At 41.8% G+C, this 26,702-nt stretch overlaps 1 protein-coding gene across 2 annotated transcripts in view; it reads left to right on the top strand.

Annotated features, from left to right (window-relative positions):
* Positions 1-26,702, top strand: part of SLC7A1 (solute carrier family 7 member 1) — a 509,165-nt gene that overhangs the window by 419,373 nt on the left and 63,090 nt on the right. For both annotated transcript variants that reach the window (XM_085621651.1, XM_085621652.1), the window contains exons 10-12: positions 10,298-10,509; positions 18,385-18,551; positions 24,106-24,214. In XM_085621651.1, coding sequence (XP_085477777.1) covers positions 10,298-10,509; positions 18,385-18,551; positions 24,106-24,214 — 488 coding nt within the window. The remainder of the gene's footprint in view (positions 1-10,297; positions 10,510-18,384; positions 18,552-24,105; positions 24,215-26,702) is intronic.

The following is a 26,702-nucleotide window of genomic DNA, read 5'->3' as shown; positions in this document are numbered from 1 at the left end:
ATTTCTGGGTACTTCCCTCGGGTGGTTCCTTGGGTCCCCAGCTCTTCTGAGTCTTCTGGTCCAAGTCTCGACTTCGGTCAGAGTTCGTATTCCACTTCTTTAATATGGGTTGGTCTCCCCCTGGAGACCACTGTGTATTTGTGGTAACTTACCTGTTTCTTTTTGAAATATTTTGTGTATTGTGTTCATATCTCTGGGTAGGAGATGTACCAATTTGTTAGTGAGTGTGTGTATGATAAATATAACTATTTTTTCATTAAACCTACACTATATGATTAGTTCTGGTGAAACAAGCTGCTTATCAGTCCTTATGGACTAAGCCTAAAGGCTGCTCTCTACAGCTACCACTTACAAAGCTGTCTATGGTTGTCTAAGACAACTAAAATCTCTAAGGGTTGTCTGGATTAGTGCAAGGTGCTTCACTTAAATAAGTGTGCACCATATACTAAGCCACCCTCCTACAATAACCAATTCTAGTTCTATCATTAACTGTGAAAAGTGGGAGACTGTGAAACGTTTGATTTTCAGTGGCCGTTGCACGCTCTCACCCCCTGTGACACGCAAATACTGACAACTTGTAGGGCTGCAGCAGACAGAGTAAAAGGTAGAGCTTCTATAGCAACAATGCCCCAAAGTGAATACTCTTTGATCAGTCATTCTGAGAAGAATACATTACGCTCAAATGTAGTGTTGAAATCACCTGCAATGATAATGGCATGTGACCTAGCATAACGATTAATTAAACTGTCCAAAATCTCTAGCGTTAAGGAAGATACTCTAAAATGAGTGGGCCTGCTATAAACATTGTTATGTAGTCCGTACTTCCCACCAGGCTTAACAACCTCTAGCCTCAGTATATCCAGGTACTAGACTAAGATCTCTTGTTTGCCCCCTCAGAGTAGTTTGACCCATATTAACAGGCAACCAGAAGAGCGGTCAGCCGCCTTACCAAAATTGCTGTAACTTCGAAAGCTATCCTTGGGCTCACTCTCTGTGGTCCATGTCTTCTGAAACATACACAGGTCGAATCCGTCAATAAAAGCACCCCATTCTGGGTCAGCCAGTTTATAGGAGAGACGTTCTATATTTCTGAAGACTAGGGAAAGCCTTTCACTGCGCTGTTTGCTAATGGGCCCTGCGGTGATCAAAATAGTGGGGTTTATAATAAGTCCAGAGGGAGAGACCACCCGGGCTCCCTCTTTGGAGCTATCTTAAGGCTGGAATAGTAATAGGGGAGGGACTGCTCATCTAGGTCTGCTAAAGCGAGCCATGGCCTACGAGTTGCCTCCTCCCCAGCTGTGCACATAGCTGCAGCCTAAAGTGGGCCTCTGGATTCAATCATTTTACTGGATGCCATAACAATTAGTAGTTGGAATTGGAGTAATGGGAGGACATGCTCTCTACGTAATTGTGCCCACAGAGGGGATCAAAAACCTTCCTCTGTTCGATAGAAGTAACCCAATGGGAGCAATACCAATCTACATTTGATTGTATAAGTAGATCCCAACACATCGAAGACTCAAGGAATAAGGGCAGGAGATCAAAAATTAACAATGATACACTCAACCTCTGTTAGAAATAAGCTCTCATGGGGCATAGCCATTTCTTATTCATATATGGGGCCCCAAAATACTTTAAAAAAATAAAAAATAAAATTAGGCTGAAAGTTTTGAAAACCGCATTAAGAACTTGGGTTTATTTTAGAAAGAGGTTTAGTATCCCATATTATAGGTCTTCAGCCCCAATCTGGAATTCTCTGGGTACTCCAGAATGTTTGGAGGATCAGCTAAGCTGCCCCCTAAACACAGCTGGCTTAAACTGCTGGGCATATCTGAGAGCAGGATCGGGATGGGCGGAGTGGCAGGTGCTGAGTGCATGTACTAACGGACAGTTAACGAGATTCAAATGTTATCAGTTACGATAGTGGTGGGCAACTCAAGAGTGGGAGGTATGGTTTGAACGGGTGATAAAGGTTGGCCCTTTAAAGAAGTAAGTATCGACATGGTATTGGGCCTTTTTAGAAGCCGAGGATAAGAAATATCCCGACATATACTCAATTTGAGAAGAAGAAATCATGGCAGATATGGCAAGTATCATTTTCTATATTATAGGCTGTGGGGAAATCTGCCTCACTAAAGAGAAACCATCTGTTTACGACACACAGGGTCTACTGGCCTTTAAGTAAGTTGTCTGAAAGGGCTGTGAAAGAAATTGGATATCTAAAATGTGAGCTTATAATGCCAGATGATATACATATGTTTATGCAAAGCCCAATTCTGGCTTCTTTTTGGGTTTCCGTATGAAATTTTATCAGTGAAATAACAGGACATCACATTGAGGTAAGCCCTCAACTTATATTTTTAGGGAACAGCCCTGAAGGTTACATTGGGGTATACTCTCCCAATATGAACTTTGTTTTTTATGTGGTTTTGTTGGCAAGACAAGAGATATGCAGGCTATGAAAATCAGCAAATGCACCGTATTTTAGTGACTGCTCTAAAATGATCAGGCTAATAAGTCAGATGGACAGTGCCTGTGACCCTCGAAGACTTTGAGAGGGTCTGGAAACATTGTGAATTGGCAAATTAATAGAGGGTCCAATGATTAAGCCACATTTGCTGGTTCCCCTTGTCTTTCTCCTTCTTGAGCCTGAGAGGCCATTTCCGGGGAGGGGGTAGGTCCTACACCAGCAAGAAAGATATGGTGGGATGAGGACAAAAAAAAGAAGTGAGCTCTCTAGTTGACAGAGGTTTACACCCTATCCAAATGGGGACCACAATCCTAGTCAGGATAAGTCCGATACACACCCTAAATTAATCTGTGCGTACTCTGTGGTAGCTTAGCTCAGAACAGCCAGTCTTAATTTAAGAGGTAATGTGTAAAATATTTGCGTTGCACTTAAATTACAGTAACTCACTGAAAACACCTGAAAAAGAATCCACACGGGTTTTGAAAAAAAGAATATCTGAGTAAACAAAGACCAAAACGTAAAAAATCTTATAAGTAGAAGTCGTGATATGAATTTTTGAAGATTAAAGTGAAAACAGTGCTTAGAAATCACTAGCGGTCAAAAGGTTACTTGAGTTCATGAGAGACGGGTGCAGAGTTAAAGTTCAGGCCGACCGCAATCAATGGAAGGCTGGCTACAGGAACGAGACAGATCCCACGGAAGAAATAACTTGGATGGAACTTTTGTCTACGTCAAGAGTCTACTGTTTCCTCGTCGAGCCATGCAGAGAAGGTCCCGCGTCGTTGTGTAGCTCCATTGAAGTGAATGCAATTCTTTATCGAGCAGCCTCGGCGTCGAAGGGCGATGCAACGGAAATTCCCACCCAGTCGAGTCAATGCGTAATTATTTCAAGAAATCGGCTGTAGAGCCCATTTTTGAGGCCTAGGACTGGAGGGGGCACTTCAGGCAAGGGTAGGACTCACAGATGGCAGAGTCCAGCAGGATTGCAGGAATTATTCTGTGTCCCTGTGACTTCAGAAAACAGGAGGGAAGCCAGCAAGCCCTTGTAGTCACCCTGAGTTCAAATGAGAGGCTTAAGTCCTTGTCTTCAGCAGGGCAGAGATCAGAAGGTAGCAGGGAAGCTCAGCGAAGCAGAGAAGCAGTTCCTCAGTCAGTCACAGCAAAGTGGCAATCCTCTCAGCACAGCAGTCTTTACTGCCTCAGAGTTCTTCCAGATCCAGGAGTGTACTGATTTGGTAGGGCCAGAGCCTTAGTACATCTATTCAAAAGCACCTTGGATTTAGGGGGGGAAATCAAAGGAAATCTCTGATGTGCACAAGGATGCCTTTCAGCCCAGACCTGGCTCCAGACTATGAGTAGGAGGTAAATTAACCCTTTATGTGAGGGGAGGACACTACCTATTCAGATGCAAGTGTGAGCCACCTCTCCCCCCTTCATGCCCATGAAGGCTATCAGAATGCAGATGAATCTTCAGTCACACCCAGCCCTTTCAGTGTTGTTGCTGTCTAGAGGGAATGCACAAAGTGTAGCTGTCAGCCAGCCCAGATGTGTATTGGATACAGGCTGTCAGGCACACAGAGCAGTAAGAGCAGAGAAATGTCTTTTTTTCTAAAAGTGGCATTTCTAATATGGTACTGTTAAATCCAGCATTACCCTCAAGGATTCTTTATCACCACCATTCCAGAGATATTAAAAATGAAGTAGCTACTCCTTTCCAATCCAGAATTATAGCTTGAAAGGTGTTATCAGGAATCCCCAATGCTAGACTATGTAATGAGTAGGTCTCCCAACAGTGAAAAATGAATTAAGTGGTTTGTCACTGCCAGGACATGTAAAACCTAGAAGTACATGTCCTGCCTTTTAGTTACACGGCACCCTGCCCTTAGGGTCACTTAGGATATACCGTAGGGGTGACTTATGTGTAATAAAAGGGGAGTTTAAAGCTTGACAAGGGGTTGTAAACGCCAAGTCAAAGTGGCAGTAAACTGCACACATAGGCTTTGCAATGTCAGGCCTGTGACCGGTTTGAAAGGCTACTTGTGTGAGTGAAACAGCCAGAGTTGCAGACCCACTAGTAGCATTGAGATTACAGGCTCTGGGTACATGGTATACCCCTTTACAAGAGACATACAGGTAAACTAAATATGCCAATCCGGTATACCCCAATATCAAAATGTTTAGTGGAGAAACACATGCAACTTAGCACTGGTTAGCAGTAGTAAAGTGCCCAGAGTCCTAAGGCCAACAAAAGATACAGCAAAAAGTGGATGTAAGCAACCAAAACGTTGGTGGAAGATCACCTAAAGTATGACAGGTCCAACACCCTCTATACTTATCCTGAAGGGACCAACCCAGCACACTCTCTGAGCCATAATAATTTCATCATGAAAGCGTGCACCCCAGTCCGCATCATCATGAAGCCAGTGAGTGACCTTATTGCGCACCCCCCTCAAAAGATTAAAACTTGTTCTTCACCAAGAGAGGGACACCTGCTAGAACCTTCACTTAAGGGCATTCTCCAAGGGGAAGCAAGATATTAGGAAGAGCAGAAGTAGAGAGAGCAGGAGGGGGTGACAGACCTCTCTCGCCTTCATTATTTCTCGCTGGATTCATAATACTTCTTTACACTTCTTGCCTCCCTTGTCCCTCTTGACCCCAATGACCCGCTCCACCCTGTTGCACAGATGGCCTGGCAATCGCAGCTGAGAGACAATTAACTTTTCCCCCTACTGTTCTCTCCACGACCCCTAGCATCGGATTGGCGGCAGAGGTAGCAGACGACTGGGGTGACTGTCGTAAAAAGGTGGGTATTTGAGACTCAATGGCCTTTAAGTTTGTCCATCAAGGGGGAGAGTTCGGGTAGTAGGAGCAACGGGAATTTCTTGCGGTAGTCCTCGGAGTTGCTTGATGCGGGACTGGCTAGAACTTAAGTCCCCCCCAAACCCCCACCACAAGAGAAGGAGGAGTGTTAAGGTGGAGGAGAAGAGTATGGTGTCAGGTTCATGGCTGAAGTCAGTGAAGCCTGATTAATATTGCAGAATGGCTTTCCATGCCTAATACTCTTTCCCCACCCCCTCTCTCCCTTTTACCCTCTTGCTGGCTAGGAAATTATATTGAGGGCTATTGGTGTCAATCCCTGCCATGGTGGGAAGTCCGCGGCGCCGGCGGTGTCATCAGGTAATGCAGCAGTGAGCAGTCAACCCAGGCATAACCTCAGCAAGAGGGTCAATAATAGCCTTGTTAACTGAAAAGGCTAGTACAGAGCCCAGATTCAATGAGAGCGCTCTCTCTTGGTCTGAGCAATCTCGGTGCCAATAACCCCGATGTCCCTCTCCATTATTCTGCCAATTGAAGTGCACTTCACAGGTGGACTTGAGACAGATTGACCGCCAATTACTTTCTTCTGTACCATATCGCCACACAGGGGATGAGACACTATCAAGCAGGGCAGGATCGTTTGGCGCAAAGCTTGTAGTGCAAAATGTCGTTGTAGAAGGATGACAGATGAAAGATAAAATCAGAAAGACTGATCCAGAGTTTACTTGTGGGCTGCCAGATCCAGTAAGCAACAAAGCAGGCACAGGCGTAAACGAAGAATCGCTATCATGGGACCTATTGGGAGCTACACCAGCCTAATAAAGTAAACCCCCCTTGCTCACCCTTGACAAACTCTGCAGTCTCTGCCTTGTAGTCGAAGGTAGAGGATCGGAAGACAAGGAAGCAGAGGCTGTGCAAACGCTTCCATCACTTGCTCAATGTGGGGGGACCCCCGGAACTCAGGACCTGAGGCTCATGGCTCAGATCTGTGCACGGATCTGTGTCATCAGATTACCCAAACTGCCATTCTTCTCCACCCTTACTCCTGCAGCAGCAGCAGATTAACCTGTAAAAGAGGGCTGCAATGGACACAAGCAACTGCTGCAAGCAATGCAATTAATGCATTGTCCAGGAAGCCCTCTCCGGAGAGACACTCCGTGTTCACTCTGGTACACCGGCGAGGGCAAGAGCTGGCACAGCCATATAGGCCCACATGTGTCGCAGGAGAGAGTTCGTCATTCATTATTGCACCCCCTTTGCTAAAGGGGCCAAATGAATGACGCAAGTGAATTGATAAATAAATAAACCATGCAGCGCAGCATACCAGCAAACCCCACCAGGACTTAGCCCCTCCATCTCCGTGGGGTTGTGTGCCTGCCTACTGCCATTCCGATAGCTTACCCGCTGGGGGGCCTCGCGCACAGTATGCCGGATTCTCTTTACTCGCCTGGAGGCATGCAAAGTGAGCACATTATTAGTATATATGCTGCGAAAGCTTGATGTTGGCTTGTGCTTTTTTGTGAGCCTGTAGGATTTCCAGCAAGACCATCGATGTGCTTCCTGTAGGTGAGCACCACCAGGACTTTTGAGGTTAGAGACAAGGTAGTACTATTTATTCAAGTGCTTTATCTTAAGGATTACATAAACTTTGAAATGCGTCACAGAAGGGAGAAGGAACCATTGCAGTTCTTTCAGGGAAGTGAGGTAGTTTGCATGCCTTTGATTGGTAGTTAGTCAAGCCATTGCATGAGGAACTATTTTAATTGGTGTCTGTGAGGACTCTTGGAAACCAGTGGGTAATAGGTTGTCTCAGCCTGTGTGAGAGCACAAGGTCCTGGATTGTGTTTTGATCTACTTCATAGACTGGAGCAGGGTCTTGAATTTGCACACCAGGGTGACCTTGAACCATGCTTTGGGTATCTCTACCCTGGTATCCTCCCTAAAGGACGAAGAGAGGTCAATGAGTAAACCTCAGCTTTGTTCATTTGTTTGTTTTCATATACGCTATATACATCCAGGTTAGAAGAATACCCAGGCAGTATCTGAGTTGAACGATAACAGACAACACTTTAAGGTATAGTTGGGTATAATTTGTGAAAGCCGTGTCTTGTTTGTGGTGTGGTACTCTGACTTCATGTACTGGTTGAACATTGTTAGAGTCAATATTGATCCTTGCAAATCTCCACAGGAGACCAGGATTGATGGGTTTCTGGGGTTTACATTTGTGGAAGTTGTTTTTAGTAGATAAGTATGAAATTAACTAATTTACTGTAAAGTTGCAAATGCCCGCACATGAATCAAGAGGTTCAAGTAAGACCTGGGATCTGATGCTATAAAACACTGCCGACAGGTCAGTTCAGCAACTGCAGGAAACAATCAACATTACTGAGGGTCGACAAAATATCTTCTACTGCTTGAGTGGTAGAGATATCTGACCTGCAGCAGGGGTAGAACACAGATTGGTAGGTAGGGAGTCTGGATGCTTTAAAGTTTTAGGCATTTTTGTTGCTAGAATTTGCCTTTTCAAGAATTTTCTCTTGTGAATGAAGGTGTGTGATATGGGGCCGAGGTCATCTGGGTTGAGGTTGATATATAATTTATGTTTTATTTTCTAGCAAGTAGGTGGCTTGGTCAGTCCCCATGGGTATCTGCTCTTCATCCCTGTGAAAAGCAGTATCTGATGATGTGCAGGAGGTTCTTAGGACATATGGATTAAGCTATGAATAATGGAATGTAATCGTCCTAGTAGGTTGCTTTTGGAGGGTGTAGGATGGTAATCCTGGATTGCATTGTAAAGGTTTTGAGGAGTGACGTGCAGTGGTAGGTTGGGGGATGTGAGGTTTTGCTTTGCGATTGGTGAAAGTTGTCAAAGTTTAGTCTGTCACTTATTAAAAATAAAATAACTTTTTCAAAAGAACAATTAATAGGGTGTGGTTGAAGGTGCTTGGAACACTGCTTAACAGCTTTGAATGATGTAATAGTTCTCCTTAAGGATGGTTTCAAAGTAATACTTAACGTTTGTGGTAGCACTGTTGTTGTAGGTTCTGTAAGCTATTTGTAGGATGGCGAGGCCAACAAGGGTTTTAGTTTACCCCATGACTATTAAGTTTGCAGATAATGATTTTGTTAGCATTCAGTTCCTTAGTATACCAAGTTGGAGAAGGTTTATGTTTGATATTTTTCAACCATGGCTGGGCATATGTTGAGAAAAGTGTGTCCAGGTTAGTGTGGCTTGCTTGAAGGAAGTGAAATCAGTCTTTGGCTGGGTGTTTAATGCGAAAAAGGAGCATGTGGTAATACAGATATTTGTGTTTTCCATTGTGTGGGGCGTAAGGTATAGAAATTGCTCATAGGTTGTTCTAGGCTGGTTAAACCGTGCAAGACAGAAATATCCAGGTCAAGGGAGTTGCGTTTTGAATTGTGAGGTTTGACAGTGGCAAGGAGGTTATCACTGATTGAGGTGCCGCTAGAACCAGCGACTGTGGCTGAAGAGAATAATTGAAAATCTGACCTGGATTTCAGCTTGTGGTCCAGGCGCCCTTTTTGATGAGGAGGTAATTTGCATTACCAAAATTATTTCCAGATTAATTTATGCACTTGCGCTTTTTCCTGTGGCATTTGGCTCTGGGACACAATGGAGGACGATTAAATAAGTAGGTACTACACCACCCAGGAGAAGAACTGAGGATAATTAAGGAAATAAAAGTTGAAGCTTCATTTCACACAAATAAAAAAATCGATGGAGAATCCAATCCTGATTAAGTCCTAAAGGGACGAAACGCGTTGGCTTGGGCAAAATCTGTTTATCGTGAACATAAATATCATTAAAATAAAATTTGATTCTGTACATATTCACAAGACTCTCAGACAATTGATTATGTGAAATTCTATATATTAGACTGATTTCTGGATTTTTTGGTGAATGTTGACAATTTGTACTTGGAATAGAATATCTATATAAAAAAAGAACTTTTTCTGATATAATTACGCTCCTATTCAATATATTCTTTTGGGTTTCTGACCGATTGTGGCTTCGATGCAGTGGGGCCACGGAAAGTTGTGCATAGGAATTGTTTTTTTCCCTTATGACACAATAGTGCTATTTTAAGGCCTACACTGCTGCAGCACATTTTTTCTTAATTTATGTACTCATTGGTAATCTCAAATTTTGTCAGAGAATTACAATGTTAACATCTCAAAATAGATTTTACAGTAGCGAAAAAGTTGTTACTCATGTTCATAATTGAAAGTGCCAGCGTGGTATTTGGAGGTGAGTTTGACAGCTTGTGTTTCTCTACCTATTTGTTGTTGTAGTACTTTATTCGACATATAAAAATATCATAAAAGTGCAGTACAATGTGTGATAAAAACAGATTAAAAAATTATACTACAACAAGTGGCTTCAGTCCATACATAGTAAAAAAAAAAGAATAAAAAACAGCGTGTAAATACACGTATCAGTTCCACATAACCCCTGTAATTAATAGAGTGAACAATAATAGTCGCAGGGTCAGGGGAGTGGGTGGTTAGCTTGACGGTGGTGCGCCTTGAGCAGCCTGCGTCTTAATCTCCAGGCCCATCCCAGGTATTTACCTATTTAAGTTTCTTATTTTACCAACCGTACTTAAAATGACCTATTCTTAATTATAAAGTTAACAATGTGCAGAAATCCTCCCAACCTACAAGGTGGCCACCATTTTGTTTGTTCATTTTGAGGATTTCAGTTGTGACATCATTTCTTTAGCTACATGTTTTATGCTTGCTGCCTTAATACACTTTTAAAAACATGCAGCTTAAAGATATTATTGATATTTATTTCCAGAGTCTTAATATTTAATAATACTATGTACTAGTTTAATTCTTTAGTTTTCTTTTGCTTATAATTCCTCATTGTTTTATTTATAGGCTACCGAATTTCCCAGGAATTGTACTTTAGTGTGTTTCATGATGTTTTTTCAGAGACATGCCGTTTTTTACTTTTAAAAAAATATATTATTATTATATATCTAGGTATCAACCAGAGCAGCCTAACCTGGCATATCAAATGGCCAACACCAATGATGAGACCGACATGAATGAATCGGCAAGCACCACTGAATCCCGGACTGGGATTTTATCAGATTATGATGAAGTATTTTCTTTCACATCCTTGTGGAGTCCTCAAAATTCTACCCCGACCAAATTGTCTGGTGCTATTGTTAATGTCGCTGCCGGCTTTGTTGGTTAGTACATTCCATATATTCAATTACGCTTTTTTCCTACCAAACATATTACCCAGTTATTTAAGATTGCTTTTATTGTCATTATAGAAGATAATAATGCTCCTTTGGATACATGCTGTTGACTTCTAATCTGTGTTCAGTTTGCTATCCCTATCAAAAAATATAGTCAAAGCACTCTACTCGGAATTGTTCATTATTATGGTGACTGATGACAGTGTGATGTTTTTGGTACCAATTAATTTTGTAAGCAGACCTAAGAAATGCAAACTACACGTTTTGTGGTAGCTTTAGCTAAATCCTTTTTGACATTACTGCGGTTTCACCTGTTAGTCTTTTTCTATTCGGATAAACTTTACATAGCTCCATTTTGCTTTCCCTTTCTGTGCCTGTATTTATGGGGAAGACCACTAGAGCCAAGTTCCCATTCCGTTCTGTCTGCATGTGAAGTTCCTTCCCCCAGTCTTTGCGGCGCCCCCCCTCCCCCTTTCTCAGCTTGCATTTGCCTTGTGCTTGTCTCACATCCTCTCATCTCAGATGCTGTATTTTTTACCTTACCTTGCGCTAGTGCTTAATTTGTAATGAATGAGCGCCGGTGTTCGAAATTCTGCACTGAAGCCTACGGCCAGTGCAATTAAATGCCAGTGTGCCCAATACCAAAGCTGTGTAGTCTTCAATTCGCCTCAGACCTCTAATCTACTAGCAGACACTCCATCTGCCTTTCACTCTTGCGGGTTCCTGCTTTCTCCCTTTGTAATGTTTTCTCCATCTTTCTCTGTCTTTTTGTTTTATTTTTCTATCTCTTCCTCTCAGTATTTTTTTTGATGGGTAAAAATAAGTGCTGGGTCCCAAAAATTAGTGCTACTTGCCCCCACCGGCTCAAATTAAGCACTGCTTCACCCCCTCCACTCGCCCATTCATTCATCCCTGTAGTATATCCTGCACTTTTTCAGTGCACTCTTGTTTCACTTCCTTCTCGTTTTTGCCCCCTAAACCAGTGGTTTCTGGCAACTTTCCTCTGAGGTAGGGATTACATTTGCTGCTCTGTCCTACTACTAGTTACAAATATATTAGAGAATCCCTGTGTTAGCAGAAGGCTGCTGGGGAGCTCTTTTTATTAGCCAGAGAAAATGAATCTTGCTGTTACTCTTTTGAGCCTTGCTGCTGTGTCTTGCAGTGTGGGGTACCTAATTGCTGGTGACCTTTTCCAGAGCCTCTCAATTGGACCTTCAGGACCCATCTAATGTAAGGATCTCTATATTAGTTTCATTCTTATCTTGTCATGGGCATTAAATAGATGTAGAGATGGGAGAGGATGTAGCCTTACGTCTAGAGCGGTTCACGTCAAAGCTGGGGAATTAGGTTAGAGTCTCAGCAACGACGCTCAACATCCTGTGATTCTGGGCAAATCACTTAATCTCTCTGTGCCTAACAAAAATGAATGTATCCTTCTGTAACGAAACTGGTGCTATGTAAAGCGCTCTGCGATATCTGTGGGTCTAGTTCACGCTATATAAAACTCTAAAAAAAAAAAAAAAAAAGAAAGAAAGAAAATTAAAAAACAATACAAAGGAAGAAGACCTAATAAAAGATGGTCCAGTACTTTAGTTGTCGACCAGGACAGATACAGCCACAGTGACCCTCCACAAAGGAAGTCCATGATGCTAAGCATTTGTGGAGAGAGATTTTTCATGCCCTTGGCCATACTAATTGTGTGATAACACATTAGCATGCCTCCATTAAGAATTCTTGGGAACCTATCTTATCGTCTCCTCTGAGAAAGGTCCATGAACTGCTCAATTGATTCCCAGAGGGCATGGTTGTAGGGTCCCAAAAGGGTGCAAGACCAGCACCTCTCATCATAATAGCTGAAGTCTGGCACATTTTCCTTCTGAGTGTATCCATCCTTCTGCTCCTTCTCTGTGGTGCTGTATTTTTGGAGCCCCGGTGTTTTCACAGATTAGGCAACGGAAATTTGAAGGAGAGTTGTCCTTTAAGAAGAATAAGCCCAATTCTGAAACATATGTTTTCTCTCTTGTTATTTGTCAACAGGTTCGACAGAAAAAGGGGTCTAGAATGTGTAAATTGTTGGATATGAAAGTCGGGACACTAGTTGGAACCCTATCTCACCTAAATATTTTTGCAGCATCCTCTAGAAGTTTTTGAGGTCTCCTAACTAAAAGGGACCTCTTTGATGCTTAATTTCTTAGCCATTAATTCTTTAAATGAGATCTCATCATTAACTGGAATCCCAGATGGCATAGTGCCAGTAGTCTGGGAGGGGAGTAAGCTCTCAAAAAGTGTCTGAATCATGGGCTTCCCAAGTAGCATAGTTTTTGTGGTTACCCCCACAGGTAGCCATTGCTGGGACAAGAGAATCCTTAGTGCGCTTCTACTTTATGATGCTTCTGCCCATCATTGCTCTGGATCAGTCCCACTTGAGGTGCTCTGAGATATGGTAGTCTATCCTATTATGCTACTTTAAATGCATTCTCCATTGTGTTTTTGTCTAAGAGTCTCTCTCCAGGCCCCAGAGCTGGTAACTGGGCTTCCTTTTTCTAAATCCAATGCTTGATGTTGGGTATTTGTCCTCCATCTTGGAGGTGTCACAAGGGACCTAGGTTTCAAGATATGTGGAAAACAAGTAGTGTCTCAAAATTGGACAGAACTCACTATATAACCTCAGCATCTGGTGCTACATAGCTGAAGGTTAATCATGATTAAAAGTGGCAGTTTTGCAGAGAGTGTTTATGGTCCCAGAGGGAGTTAAATAGGTTAGATCTGGTCACTTGAAGGGCTGTAGAAAAACTGCTACCTGCTTGAGTAATTTGTCTGCCCAAGCCCTCAAGGGTATATTGGGTTTCCCCTACAGTTATATTGTTACCTGATTGAAGAGGCAGATGCAGAAAGAGATTTGCCAGTCTCTCCCAAATTTTCCAATACAATGTGTGCAATGTTCCTCACTGTTCCTGCGTAATTTCTTTTGATGGGTCTTACACTTAATCACATGAGATGCTGAAAAGACAAGTGGCACAGGGATCATGCTTATTCTTTAAAAGTATCTTCTTAACCAAGGAAAAACATTTGTTGAGTAAGGCTGGCATAACGTATGAGAGAAAAGAAATAACAGAACATGGGGGGGAAAGAAGGTACCTATCTTCATCAAAAAGGGGTGAAAATCCAAGGAAATATTTTAGGACTTTGCACTACAAAAAAGGAATACCTTCAATAAGGCGGTTACTTTTGGGGCTACATGCTCAGTTAACGAAAAAATGCTCACTGACCCTGCAGAATATTTTGGGACAGTGCAATATCATGTCTGCATTGTTTAAAGTCTGTTTTCACTCTAGCTAGAGCCCATGCATTAGTGCACTACTGTTATTTATGGTTAAAATTATTTTCTAGGTTAGTAGATGCAGTGAAACGTACTTGGCTTATTTAGCGGCATTGAACAAAACAAAAAAAGAAACTGAAATGTATTCATCCTGAATGCATTATTTTGGGGGGAATGTTTTTCAGGAGTACCACGCCGGGAGATTTACTGGGCTCCGAAAGTAACAATCAATACCTTTTTCCATTGTTGTCCTTGAATTTTCCCTGTTATTGAACTCACAACTGTGCAGCAGGTACACATTGACCTTCGGGGGAGCGAAAGTTCAGCATAGCTTCCTCATTGAGGTGGTGTAAGGTTAGAAGCTCCATGAAATGCTTAAGAAACCATGGTCAGGCTTGCTTTTACTAGGAAAACAAAAATTATTTTATTTTAGAACACTACACAATACTTTCTCATCAGTAGGTACATTGCTTAGTACATAGAGATCTGGTAATACATAGTGATTTGGATGCAGCCTCGGCTGCTCCACTAGGCCAGGTATCAAATGGTTGAACTAGTGCTAGTGAGATGTTTTCCTCTGGGGGAAATTAGCAGCAAATGTTTGTGGGTTGCTCTTCTGAGGGCTGCTGACACTTTTAGTTGAAACGTGCTGTTCCAGTGATTCTTCACAGGGGCCTTTCTTCATTCCCAAACGTAAACAGAGCGACAAGCCCACTGTTGCATCTGTGAAGAAGGTTGATACGTTGCCAATTGTGAGGAGTGATTCTACCTGGCTTCAGTTCTTTAGGTGAGACCGCACTTCCATTTCTGTGCACCAAGTGGTCTCAGACACTGTCTTGTTTTGGTAGGAAACCCATAAGATAAACGTGCGGTTTTCCCTGGGTGCCCCATAGTCAGAAACATTGTTGCTTCAGAGCATGCAACAGTGATAATTTGGCCTCAGGGCTTTACCCTACAGCCTAGCAATGGCTGGTTCTTCTCCCGAGTCACAGTAGTAACTTCAGTTCGTCCTGCCTCTGCGTTGATGGTCACTCTCTTCAAGGTTGCATGTTCTTCACTCAAGGGCACCTCCAATATCATTCAAAAGAAGTTGGTTATCTCTTTTCCTCAAGGCAGGCTGTCAGAAGGCAACTTCTCATGGTAGGCTGTCCACAGATTTCTGGACCCGAAACTAACAAAGGGAGGTGATGGTCAAAACCTGAACTTAGGAGCACAAAAGGTTTCTCGTTTGCCACTACTTCTTTACCCACCAGATTCTTCTTTTAGAGAAATCTTGTAACACTGATTGGAGGTTTCTGCCCTATACGTACGTATACTACATTTGGAAGCAGAGTTTTGTTTTCCACAAGTCCACGTTTAACCAGTTTCAGGTAGTTCTTAACTTTTGTGTATCCCTTTCAGACTGGTCCAGCTACAGTCTTTGTCTTATATTGTCAGCAGGATGGTGAGGTAGTTAGTAGTTTCTTGCCAAGAGAGACCCAAAAGAGGAGCACAAAAAGTACAGGCTTCCCAACTTAAATACCAATCAACCTATTGGGGGTAACACTTGCATGCACACCCCCAGAACGTCACGATTTGCAAAATAAAATTGTCACTTTTTGTAAATCTCCTGCAATTTTCAAAAATGCTTTTAAAAATTTAAACTTGTAATTATTTTAAAATTATCTTTTATTGACTCTGCTGCCGCTGAGCCAATAAAAGGAGGGTGAGCACCAGGCCAGCTGGCAGCAGAGGTGCTAAATTCCTCTCTCACCTGCCTGTTGCCAGCTTGCTTCCTCCTCTGTTGCTAGCCAGCTGCTGCGGGCTTACTCCAAGTCTCCAGAGGCCGCATCCCTTTCCACTGCACTTTGTCTTGTGCCCACTATGCCCCTGCTTGCCCCTTTTTCATCTCCCACTCCCTTCTGTAATCCTTTCTCCTGTGACTAAAACCCCCTTCCCCCATCCCCAGAACAATCCTCTTATCTCTCCCCGTCTCTTTTCCTCCTCAAGTCTCCTATGTCCTCCTCATTTCCTCCTCTGCTGCCCTGTGCCCCTTTGGAATGTGGATTGTCAGATGCCAGAGAGTTTTAAATGTTTTATTCTATACTCTATGGCACCATACAGCCTCTTACTGTACAGTACAGTGCACATGTACTCTTTGCCAGGTCAGGGACCATAACTTGGCAGAGTTTTCAAGAGTGACATAACAAAGACCGACTAGTATTGTTATGATGGGCACATTTTCTGCCTGCCAGAAAAATGCCACAAATTTTGGGGTTTGGGACGGAAAACTCTGCTCTTTTGCCGTCCCAGACCATAAACACCTGGAGGGTCTGTTCAGGGAGAAGTAGAGCAGGAGTCTTTCCCTATGCTTCAAAGGTACTGTCGCCATTCTCCTCTACTACACTTCCCAGGGTCTGGTCCACTACAAAGGACCTCAGGAATTCTTTAGAGGAGACCTGCAATTGGTATTACTGGCTGGGGCTCTCTCCAACTTGCATCTTATGTAACGCGTTGATTCAATAAATCAAAATGTGTTCCTAAGTTAATACAGTCATATGCAGCAAGCTAGCTCCATGTACGTTTTACTTTTTATATGTATTACCCAGATGACATCCGTGTCCCACTCAGATGGAGTGAAGGACCTGGTTGCAGAGGACTGACTGACTTTTAATTTAGGTGATCGGTAAAAGTGCCTGTCCTGCCACTAAAATCTATTACTACCACCAGAGTTAGTCTTTTACAGCCCTGCAAGTCAACGGTAGCCACACTCTGAAAAAGGAGTACATGGCATGCATCTCTGTGTACTCTAGGTCTCATTCTGTATCACAAGTAATTCTCAGTGCACATGATGATTAAGTGGTGAAGTAAACATTTTTAAAAACTCGCTTTGGGAAACCAGAGGCAGAGGCACCTGCTCTCCAAAGCCATGGAGAGGGCCTTTTCCTTTTCAACATTACCTAAAGGTGCTTGCTTTGCGCAAACCTCACAGCTGGCAAGAACCCTGGGGTATGATTTAAGATCTTTTAAAAAAGAGGCCTATAATCAATAAAATCTTTAACTCCCTAAGGAGACAGGTCTGTGGTTGTTTGTATCGTTTGGAAAAACTGAAGAATTCATTCTGTAGGTTTACGCTGTAGGTAGATATTTTACATCCAATTTTGGATTACCTTAAGGAATTTTAAAGTCATTGATTGAAGAGATGGTGAAATGGAGTTGAGCATTGTAGGCATTTTGATGTTGGTGAGTATGAATTTGATGGGTTCCATGTATTTTGGCAATATGTTTTTATAGAAAATGTTGTTATGCGAGTTCAGCAAGTTTGTGCATTCATTGTGCCAGAGGAGCTTAAATCCTGTCCACTTCTGATGTATTTTGCCTCTGTTATGCTTGGTCGCAGTAAGCGAGATTCTCTGGTCGATAATTGAGTGCCTGGACGTTCACAGTATTAGTATTTTGTTTCAAGGTCTTTTGCACCTTTCTCGTGGTTAGGCTGTGCAATTGTATTCCATTAATATGTGGGGAGAGGTCTGTATATTGGAAGAGATTTTAGCATTAGACCCTCAGTACTGTTAGGGGGGAATGTTATCCCTTTTCCTGGCACTATTGCTTTGTTGATCATGCCGCCTTTTTCCCACTGCTACGCTCTGAGTGGGCCAGAACCTCTATTGATTGTCCAGTTACATTCCAGAAGGGAAGTAACTGTTTTGATGTCAATCTTCAGGCTTCTGCTTGTCACGGATATCTTTAGGATGGCTAAATGGGCCACCCATTCTGCAGACACTGTCTATTGTAGGATTCCTGTCTGAGCAATGCACAGTCTAGCCAGAAGATTATTAGAAACATTTTCTAAGATGTCTTCTCCTCCACCCTTTTTTTAAATTAAAATGCAATGAATATACTCATAAGGTAACAATGAGAAAGACCCATAGGACGGGAGTTGTGTTAAATTAATAACTCTATGGTGTCTCTCTTATTCCCATACCCTAGAGTCTCCTCTACCATCAGCCACAGGCAGCCACCGAGTACCTTTTTTAAAAAGGGAAATAGAAAACTGATGGGGTATGCATGCATTGCCACAGAGAAGAGGGACTGGTTAATGGATGGTGCATATACATGTATGATACTGGATGCAGAATGCCTGTTGAACATCTGTGCTAGCAATTCCTAGACCCCAGTCTTGGTTGCTAGTGCCTAATGTATACAAAGTGATTTGAGGAAAAAGCCTATCAAGTCGAACAAATGGAGTCACCATAAAGGCAACTTTATTGTTTCTCCTGAATTCCCATTTTACTTCTGTCTATTATCCGCTTGTATTTCTTCAAGTAATTTTTTTCAGACGATAACTTTTGTATTTTATACATAGGCTGTGATCTCATATAATGGACGTTTGGTTTGATAACCTACCCCCTTGTATGGATTGCCTCTTGTATGGCCTGCCACTTTCACAGTATTCAAGGAGTCTGTATTGCTTGATATGATGCCTTTGATACACTTACATGCAATCAGGTTAAGCTCTGTTGTTCTCAAAGTCGTTCACATGCATGTATCTCTCTCCTTTGCAGGGTTGCTGATCATCACTTTTTGTTGTTTGGCTGTCCTTGGGAAGGATGCCTTGGCGGAAGGAAGCGCATCCGTTACCACTGCACTTGTATTAGTCTTCTTGGTATGCTTCTTATTCACCATCATTATCTGGAGACAGCCTGAAAGCCAAACCAAACTTTCTTTTAAGGTAAGTAACGTAGCAGGTGTCAGAAGGTTATGTTTGAATTAAAGCAGCTGCATATTCTACATTAATTATTGTACCTCATTTAATCCCTAAAATTGGGAGTATCGTGCATTTTTGTTCAAATGTGGCGCATAATGCTGCAAGTTCAAGTACAGATTTTGACACACAAAACACATTTGGCTATCAATATATAGTGGTAAAGAGCATAAGGGTGGTTTTAGACCTTAATTATGACCTACACATTTTAATTATAAGCTTATGTGGTTGTGCACCAGTAGTAATTTCAGCAGCAGAGTGGTGGAGTAAATTATGTATTTATATGTAAGGTTTTTGGTACAAAAGAAACATCCGCTGAAATTATGTGGTCTATGGACCACTTTAGATATGTTGTCAGATATGTGACTGGAAAAAATGTAAGTACCCACTTGATTACCGTTTTGAATTCTCTGCCTCGTTTGTATTCCATTTGCTTAGTGCTGAATATCAATGCAGCTTTAAATGTACGTAGGAATAGATTGTTTTCAAACATATATATTCTAACCTTCTACCTCACCTTAATTTTGCTTTCTCAGCCATAGTAACTGTTCCCATCTTGTGGTGATGCTCAAATGCATCTCAAATGTGTTACCGAGCATGTATCTCCCTAAATGTATTGGTCCTTCCCCTTTTCATCAATTTCCATGTGTAAGCTGCCCCCTGCACCAAGCCCTGATTTTCTAGGGTGAAATTGCTTTCCAAATATGACCTGCTTTCTTTTAGCCTTTGTGTTTATGGCCTGCCTGCACTGGAGGATTTTATTTTCTTGGAGCCCAGGTTCTTACTGTCTTATACTTGTAAATCTTCCCCACTATCGACTCTTCCTGCCCCTTACTCGCCCTGTCTCCATGTCCCTTCTCCATATCCTATCTAGCCCTTGCCCCTCCCCCACTTCTTTCTTTGCAATCCATCTTTCGTCTTTTTTCCCAATTTTACCTCCTTCATTCTCCCTGAATATGCTTACTCATTCTGCTTGTCAAAGACTCGATTCCCTTCCTCTAACCTCCCACTAACCCCATCCACCTATCTTTTCCCATACCCTCTTGAATTTTCCGAATACCACAGTTTCTTCAGTGGTGCATCAAGTCACAATCTTGTCTATTTTGTGATAGATTTTTATTGAAATACCTCTGGAGACATGGTCAGCAAATGTGTGGCAATGGACAAATACTGCAAAAGATCAAAAACGTTTACCCTGGACAGCAGACATGACGTGATAGTGTGTAGGACCATGGCTGATTAATTACTTTTGTACTAATATGATTGTTACTTTTTTGTGTTCTACATCTACATTTGCATTTGCTCAGAATTTCTGCTGTGCTCCATTTTGAACACATTTCTTCCATAGGTTGTTAATTCTTATTCGGAATCCCTTAAAAGCACATCTCCTGTTGAGAATCGCTAGCACAAAAAGGAGGTGATGAATTATTTAAAAAAAAAAAAAAAAAAAACTTCTCTGTCTCATCCGGTACAGGGTGTTTACTGCTAAGACCACATTCATCTCAACTGGCCACCCATGTTCCACTTATATAAATCCAAAAATGCAACAATTGGAGTTTTCACATTAGCGGAAAACCTATTTTCTCCATGTTTTATTTGTGGGTGGGTGGGGGGGGGAAGGGAAGGAGAGAGAGAGAGAGAGAGAGAGACCGAGACAGACAGACAGACTCCCCTCAACATGCCTGCTTCCCAATCCAAACTAAGTCCAGCACACTCGGGTTTCACTTTACAACAGTTTCTTGTGGCTCTCAACAGTTGATGTATGAAAAATTCCAAGGTTATAGGAACATTCTAGTTGGGTGAAAATTTCAGTGGAAACTTAATGTTTCAAACTAAAAAATAAATAGCACTAATTAACCAGTAATAGTTAATTCTAGTAACTATAGCTCGTGCCCTAGAGTAACTGCAACTCGCCCCCGCTATGCACTGTTATCATCAATTATGTCATTTCAGATGTTAAGGTGATTTCATTAATGGTGTCATAGAACATGTTATGACCAATGTAATATGTGAGGTAATTAGCAGTAGCGAGGGGGCGAATTATAGTTACTTTAAGGCATGAGTAATAGTTACTAGAGATAATTGAAACTGCTGAACTTCGGTTTTTGGTTGTTGTTTAAAGCGTGAAATTTTCACCTAACTATACCGTCACATTAAGCTTTGTGGTTTTTTTCTGTGAATTCCTAGGGTTTTGTTAATCTAAAGGAATATTTTATTACCATGCGTAAAGGTGACCCTTGCCATGCCCAGCCAGGCCCAACATCCAACCCCTCGCAGGCAAGCCACCGCTTCAGCCATGCATGGCGTGAGATTGGCAACATGGCCTGGCCTGTGGCCAGGCCCTGCATCCAACAACTTGCGAGGAGCCAACCACACGCACCCTTCTAGCATGTGCTGCATGCTGTTAGTCTTGCAGGTCCTGGGTGCACCCCACCAGACTTACTGACTTTGTCAAACATCACAACACCAGAATGTAAAAAGTGTGCCTATTGGCTTTCTCATTAAAATCTAATGGGGTAACCCAGTGAACATGACAGGAGGAACGGTCGTGAAATGGAGATGCCGTTCAACAAGAGGGCGGCAGCATCATCTTCCTTCCATTCCTTTGGGGCCCCCAATGAACAAAAACAAGGATGAGGACATAGTTCTCTCCGTACCGGAAGCAAATAGCCGACCTGTACTTTACTAGAACCCAGGGGACAGTGTTTCACCTGCTCTAACCGACATTAAGGGAATTTAACTTTTCTACCGGTCCTGATGAAAGCCGTTGACCCTTTATGGGCAGAGGGAGACTGAAACATGTAGACCATGACCTCATTACTAGATGCGATGGATAAATTACACGTCCATTATACGCATCCATTTTTCTTTTAACCATACCCTTGTCTAACATTATAATTTGAAACACTAGATAAAGTAATTTTAGATCACTCATTCTGTTGTGGATCCCCACGAAAAATTCTCTTCGATTGAAAGAGATCACCTCCTGGTTTGAGGAAGGAAGACCGGATGATGACGCTATCAACTACTAGTGCGTTAGTGGCAAAGTATATACCATCGACCAAAAGTAGTTCAAGTAATTTCATATTGCCACTAACGCATCTTTTCACAGTAACTCTCAAACTGCTATTAAATCTACACTTTCACCATAGAACAAAGGATCCATTTGTAGACCGGCTTTGAGAACTCATTTATCATAGTCATCTTCTCCTAGTGAGCTCAGCACTCTCTGATCGCAGCTTCATCATAGTTATCCCAGTTTTGACTGTGCCTTCCACACCGACTACATTACATTTATGCTATATTTCTCTTACCTCAAGTAATAAGCCAGCTATTAAGGACACCAACGGCTCTGTTTGGACATTGAGGAAAGCTCTGTCTTAAAATCATAGGCTTGGATATCTATGCTTAGTTTCAAACAAGGCTCTAGAGGGACAGACCTGTAGATTCAGATTTCCTTGAATGAAGGTTAAGCCCAGAAAAACACAGATGAGGGAATTATTTTTAGAGATTCCCTCTCCTGTATCTAGGAATCCATACTCTTGAAGGAATGGCCCATGCACAGCTTACAGGGCCTCCATTATCACACCCTCACCTGAATCTGAAATTTGATAGGGTTCCTCAGTAGCGTCTTCTCAACCATGCATCCACATGTTCCACCAAAACCAGGACAGTATCACTGCCGTTCCAGAAAAAGGCAAAGAGCTGGTTTACAGTGTTTAGTTATTGCATTCACTAGAGGCACAACAGGAGATATTGCAAGGAAATACCAATGTGGCTGAACAGAGTAGGAGTGGACAGGCAGTGGAAAAAATGTCTGGTGGTATCCCTCATTAAAACACAAGGACAAAGAAAAATTCATTGAGAATATGAAAAAGTTATCAGAATCAGAGATATAACCAAATATGTCAATGAATACTAAAAAATAAAAATTGTAAATGTATAGACAAATTAAATTAACTAGAATTAATGCAATGCCTTCAATCAATATCTGAGAATTTGTCACATGTAACCAAATAGAATGGAGCCTTTCCTTATCTGAAATAGATATGTGCTTGGTTGGATTTCCTTTAGTTTTCTTGTCAGAGCAGTTGGGACAGAAAGGCAGACCGAGACAGTTACATGTTAAGACCTATGAAACGTGTCCTGCTATTAGTGAAAACATGTTTGTCAAGTGTTTTTCTTCCCTGAACCCTTCTCATTAAGTTACTTTGCTATCAGATCTTGTGATTTTCAGAAAATTGTTAACCGCTTTGTAAGGAGTTCTTTGAATGCCCAAAAGGTTACATTGTTACAAATGAACCCTGCATAAACAGGGCCATAGAAAAGGCTACATTTTAAGCCAGTGTTATTCAGAAATTCAGCTAAATTAGGGTCTGATTCATGAACATTTTTGTCATCCTCATTAGGACTTGGGAGCTCCAAAAGCAATTATCAATCATGACATAGAATTTTATTTTTATAAAGTGCCCTTAGAGCGGCAGGAAATTTGCCATGCTGGCGTGTTTTCCAACTTAGTAAATTTAGAGTTGTCACTGAACAGGACCTTTCATGGAGGGCTTCCTACAGAACTAGTTATAAAAGGCAGGGGTATACATCTTTAAAGAGTAGGTGAGGCAAGTGAACACACCCGTTTTTCATGGAAGTTTAGAGTGGTGTTTCTCCTTCATAAATACAGTTTTCAGTGGAAAAGAAAGTCCGCTAATTACGCAATACTTAGTAATTTACTCAAACAGATTTTCCACCTAGTTCAGTATTGCTGAATACCTCCATCTGTCGTGGATTTCTAGGAATACCTTTTGGAGTTTTTGGGAATGTTATAACTGTAGTGCTCCAATTGAAATGCTAAACCTTAGAAGTAGATCTGATTTATAGCTGTACGAATTTGTGAATGATGTTAACAAAAGGAAGACAACCACAAGTAGTGTTGTGGTGCATTTTAAATGATCAGTGATCTGGCTGAGAAATTGCAACAGTATACTGAATCACATTGAAAAAAGTTGCATAAGACTGACCTGCCCATTATATTTATTAAGTGAAAATGATGGCCCGTTTCCATTCTGTTCCTTTGACTGCCTTTTGATTGATTCAAGTTTTTGATAAAGCATGAACACATTAGTCCAACCTTTTTAAACATCCTTTTTGTTGGGATCCATCCCCCTAATAAGTTGTGATCTTCCCCATAATTTAGGTCGATGAAGCTAGCTAGAGTTAGCCAGGTCACCTTTCATTCATGTCTAAGTTATTTATGTGTTTACATGCACATATCAGATGTGATCTTACTGCAATGGGGCTCTTTACACACGCTTTAGAAGCATTTCACTTTAGACGTGGGGTATTGAAACTATCTTGACATTTAAATTTCCCCTCCTGCCGGACATTGCTGAAAACCTTACTTCTGGGAAACATGCTGATTTTGTACAATTTACATAATGTACTTGCTCTAATACAGAATATATTATGTTGTTCTATTGTGAAAACTGATATGAAGATGTCTCCTTTGTTTCTGTTTATGCTTCAGGTTCCCCTCTTACCGGTCCTCCCCATTTTAAGTATTTTTGTAAACGTCTATCTTATGATGCAGCTGGACAGTGGTACATGGATACGATTTGCAATCTGGATGGTGATAGGTAAGATTTGCATGTCTGCTTTACATATCGCACCCTTTTTTCTTCTTCTATTGGTGGAGAAGTATAATCCACTGTCTTCAAACGCGTTGAAAAGAACTCCGTGCACTAAAATCCCAGACATTTCCCTCAGTTTACATGAGTCATTGTCACTCCTCTTCAGGTTTGTAGTTTTAAATATGTCCACTCCCAAACTTCACCGAAATGCAATGAGGCATTTTGTAATAGTTCCATTTCTAATGTGTGGCCTGTGTCAGTCATCAATATTTTCTGGCTTGCCAAAGTTGTCAGATATTTAAAATGTATAGGCATTAAGATTCAGAAAATATGCAGCACACATTTTGAATAAATCTGTATATGTTGAACTACCGTTTATAAATAATTTTACAATGTACGGTAGTCCAGGATTAAAAGACAACTAATTTACTATGTTCACATCAAATGTTGGCTTAAGATTGCAAAAGTACAAATTCACCCTGAAGATAGGCTTCAGGTTGCACCTGTTCTATTTTCTAAAGCCTTACAACATTCTTCACAGAAGTCGCAATAAATTATTTCCAACTAGTCCTCAGTGGGACTTCTCTCTGATTGTTGAATCCAAAAATATAGCCGGTTTCTGATGAAACACACTTGTAAAATAAGGTTATAGGGTAGATGGGCAGTAACCTTGCCACAGGGCAAAACCCTTAAATCTTCTTTTACTATAAAAAGCAAACTATTTTCAAGAACTTACCTGTTATAAAGCACTCAGTTTTAAATCTGCGATCATTAACATATTTAGAAAACGTTTAGTTATAGGTATTTAAGTAATACTTTATTGTGCAGATGTAACTAAAAACTGTTACAATATAGATCAACACATTTTTTTAATTTCTTTAATAAAAATTACAATACTTTAATCAACTGGTAAGTTGAATGTAAAATTTTAAAAAGTGCTACAATAAACCTTTTAACTATTAATGATTTGCCAGGCATAAATAATAAAATGCTACATTAAAAAAATAACTAAGCTTCACTTAATCTGTTAAAAGATCCCTTACAACAGGAGAGGGTAGCCTCCTTCACTGCTGTAAATGTTGACAGCCCTAAAAAAAAGGATTGAAGATGTTTAATACTGTAACAAACGTATCCATTCTTCCTTGTGTTTGGAGCAATGCGTAATTGCTACAGACTTTTTAAGATTAGGTTTTAGTTTTTAATTTTGGAAACAGTTATTTGATGGAAAATGTTTTTGGCAAAAACCTTATGCTAGTGTCATGTGTAGCTGTAGATACACATGCTGTGCATGCTCCTGCCATCTAGTGTTGAGCTTAGATATGTGCAACTTATTTTTCTTCGAAAAAGTCTTTCAGTAATGCATCTACCTAGCTCCAGGTAGACGGATGCCCTTCGCTATCCGGCACAGGTACCTCACGTTTCTTCCACCCCAATCCATGTAAATTATTCTTCTGCAGCTTCGCCTCATCCCTCAACTTAGCCATCAGAGTCCCTTCTGGTACTCCCTCAGGCTACTCACCCCCTTTCAGGGCTTTCTCCATGGCCTCTTTCTCTGAGAATGCAGACTGCGTAATGGAAAAAACCCTTTTCCGGTATTGTACACAATGCCATTTCAAATATCCTTGGTCAGACCATCACCGGTTATGCAACTCTTGTCTTTCTCCGGAGCACAATGAGGCATCCTGCAATGTCTACCTCGCCTTCTGATCCAAAAAGACACTCCATTACCCTGGAGATCAGTGCCTAGTTCGATGCACCATGATGGCACATTGTCACACAACAACGCCGATCTCTTAGGGGACCAGGATATTGAAGGGTAGGTGCAACCAGAGATTTCAGGCCAGCAAGGCCTCTGCTTCAGCCTGGTTCCGAGCTCTCTAACTCCGAGGTAGAGGAACTGCTGCTCACTCAGCAGAAAATAGCAACGGTGAGTACCACAACCCCTCCTCCACCCGCAAATGGACAGGCTGAACACCGCTCTCCTGAAGGTTAGGCGTAGCGTCCCAAAGTCTGTGCCCAGACTTCTGATACCCCTCTGCCAGAAGGCCATGGTTGGCACCAAACAGAAGCTTTGGAGCGGAGTCTAAGCCAACCAGCAGCATTGAAACAGCTGCTCCAGCCCTTAGTGCCAGCAGCGCCTTCAAAACCGCTAACGATTCGTGCTTTGGCTCCCACAACTCCTTCTGCTCCCAAGAGTCACTTGATGCACAACGTGTGCATCGATGTTGGAACATCCACCCCCTCCTCTATCATCGATTCCTCAGTCACACTTACCAGAGAGTTCCCCACACTCCTTTTATGGGGAAGGTAGCCCAATGTATCTCCTTGATCCATATGAGTCACCCTTTGACTCGGGGACAGGGGATGATCCATGGAACAAATCCACCATCCTACCAGTGGGCACAGACGCAGACCTCTACCCGCAAAGTCATTACCCCTGATGATACCACCTCATACCACGAGGTTATAAACAGAGCAGCAGCCTTCCACCAGG

The sequence above is a fragment of the Triturus cristatus genome, chromosome 8, assembly GCF_964204655.1.
Source record: "Triturus cristatus chromosome 8, aTriCri1.1, whole genome shotgun sequence".
NCBI classification, from domain to species: Eukaryota; Metazoa; Chordata; class Amphibia; order Caudata; family Salamandridae; genus Triturus; species Triturus cristatus.
The sequence above is the reverse complement of the archived record's forward strand: the minus strand, read 5'-3'. Positions and strand labels throughout refer to the sequence as shown.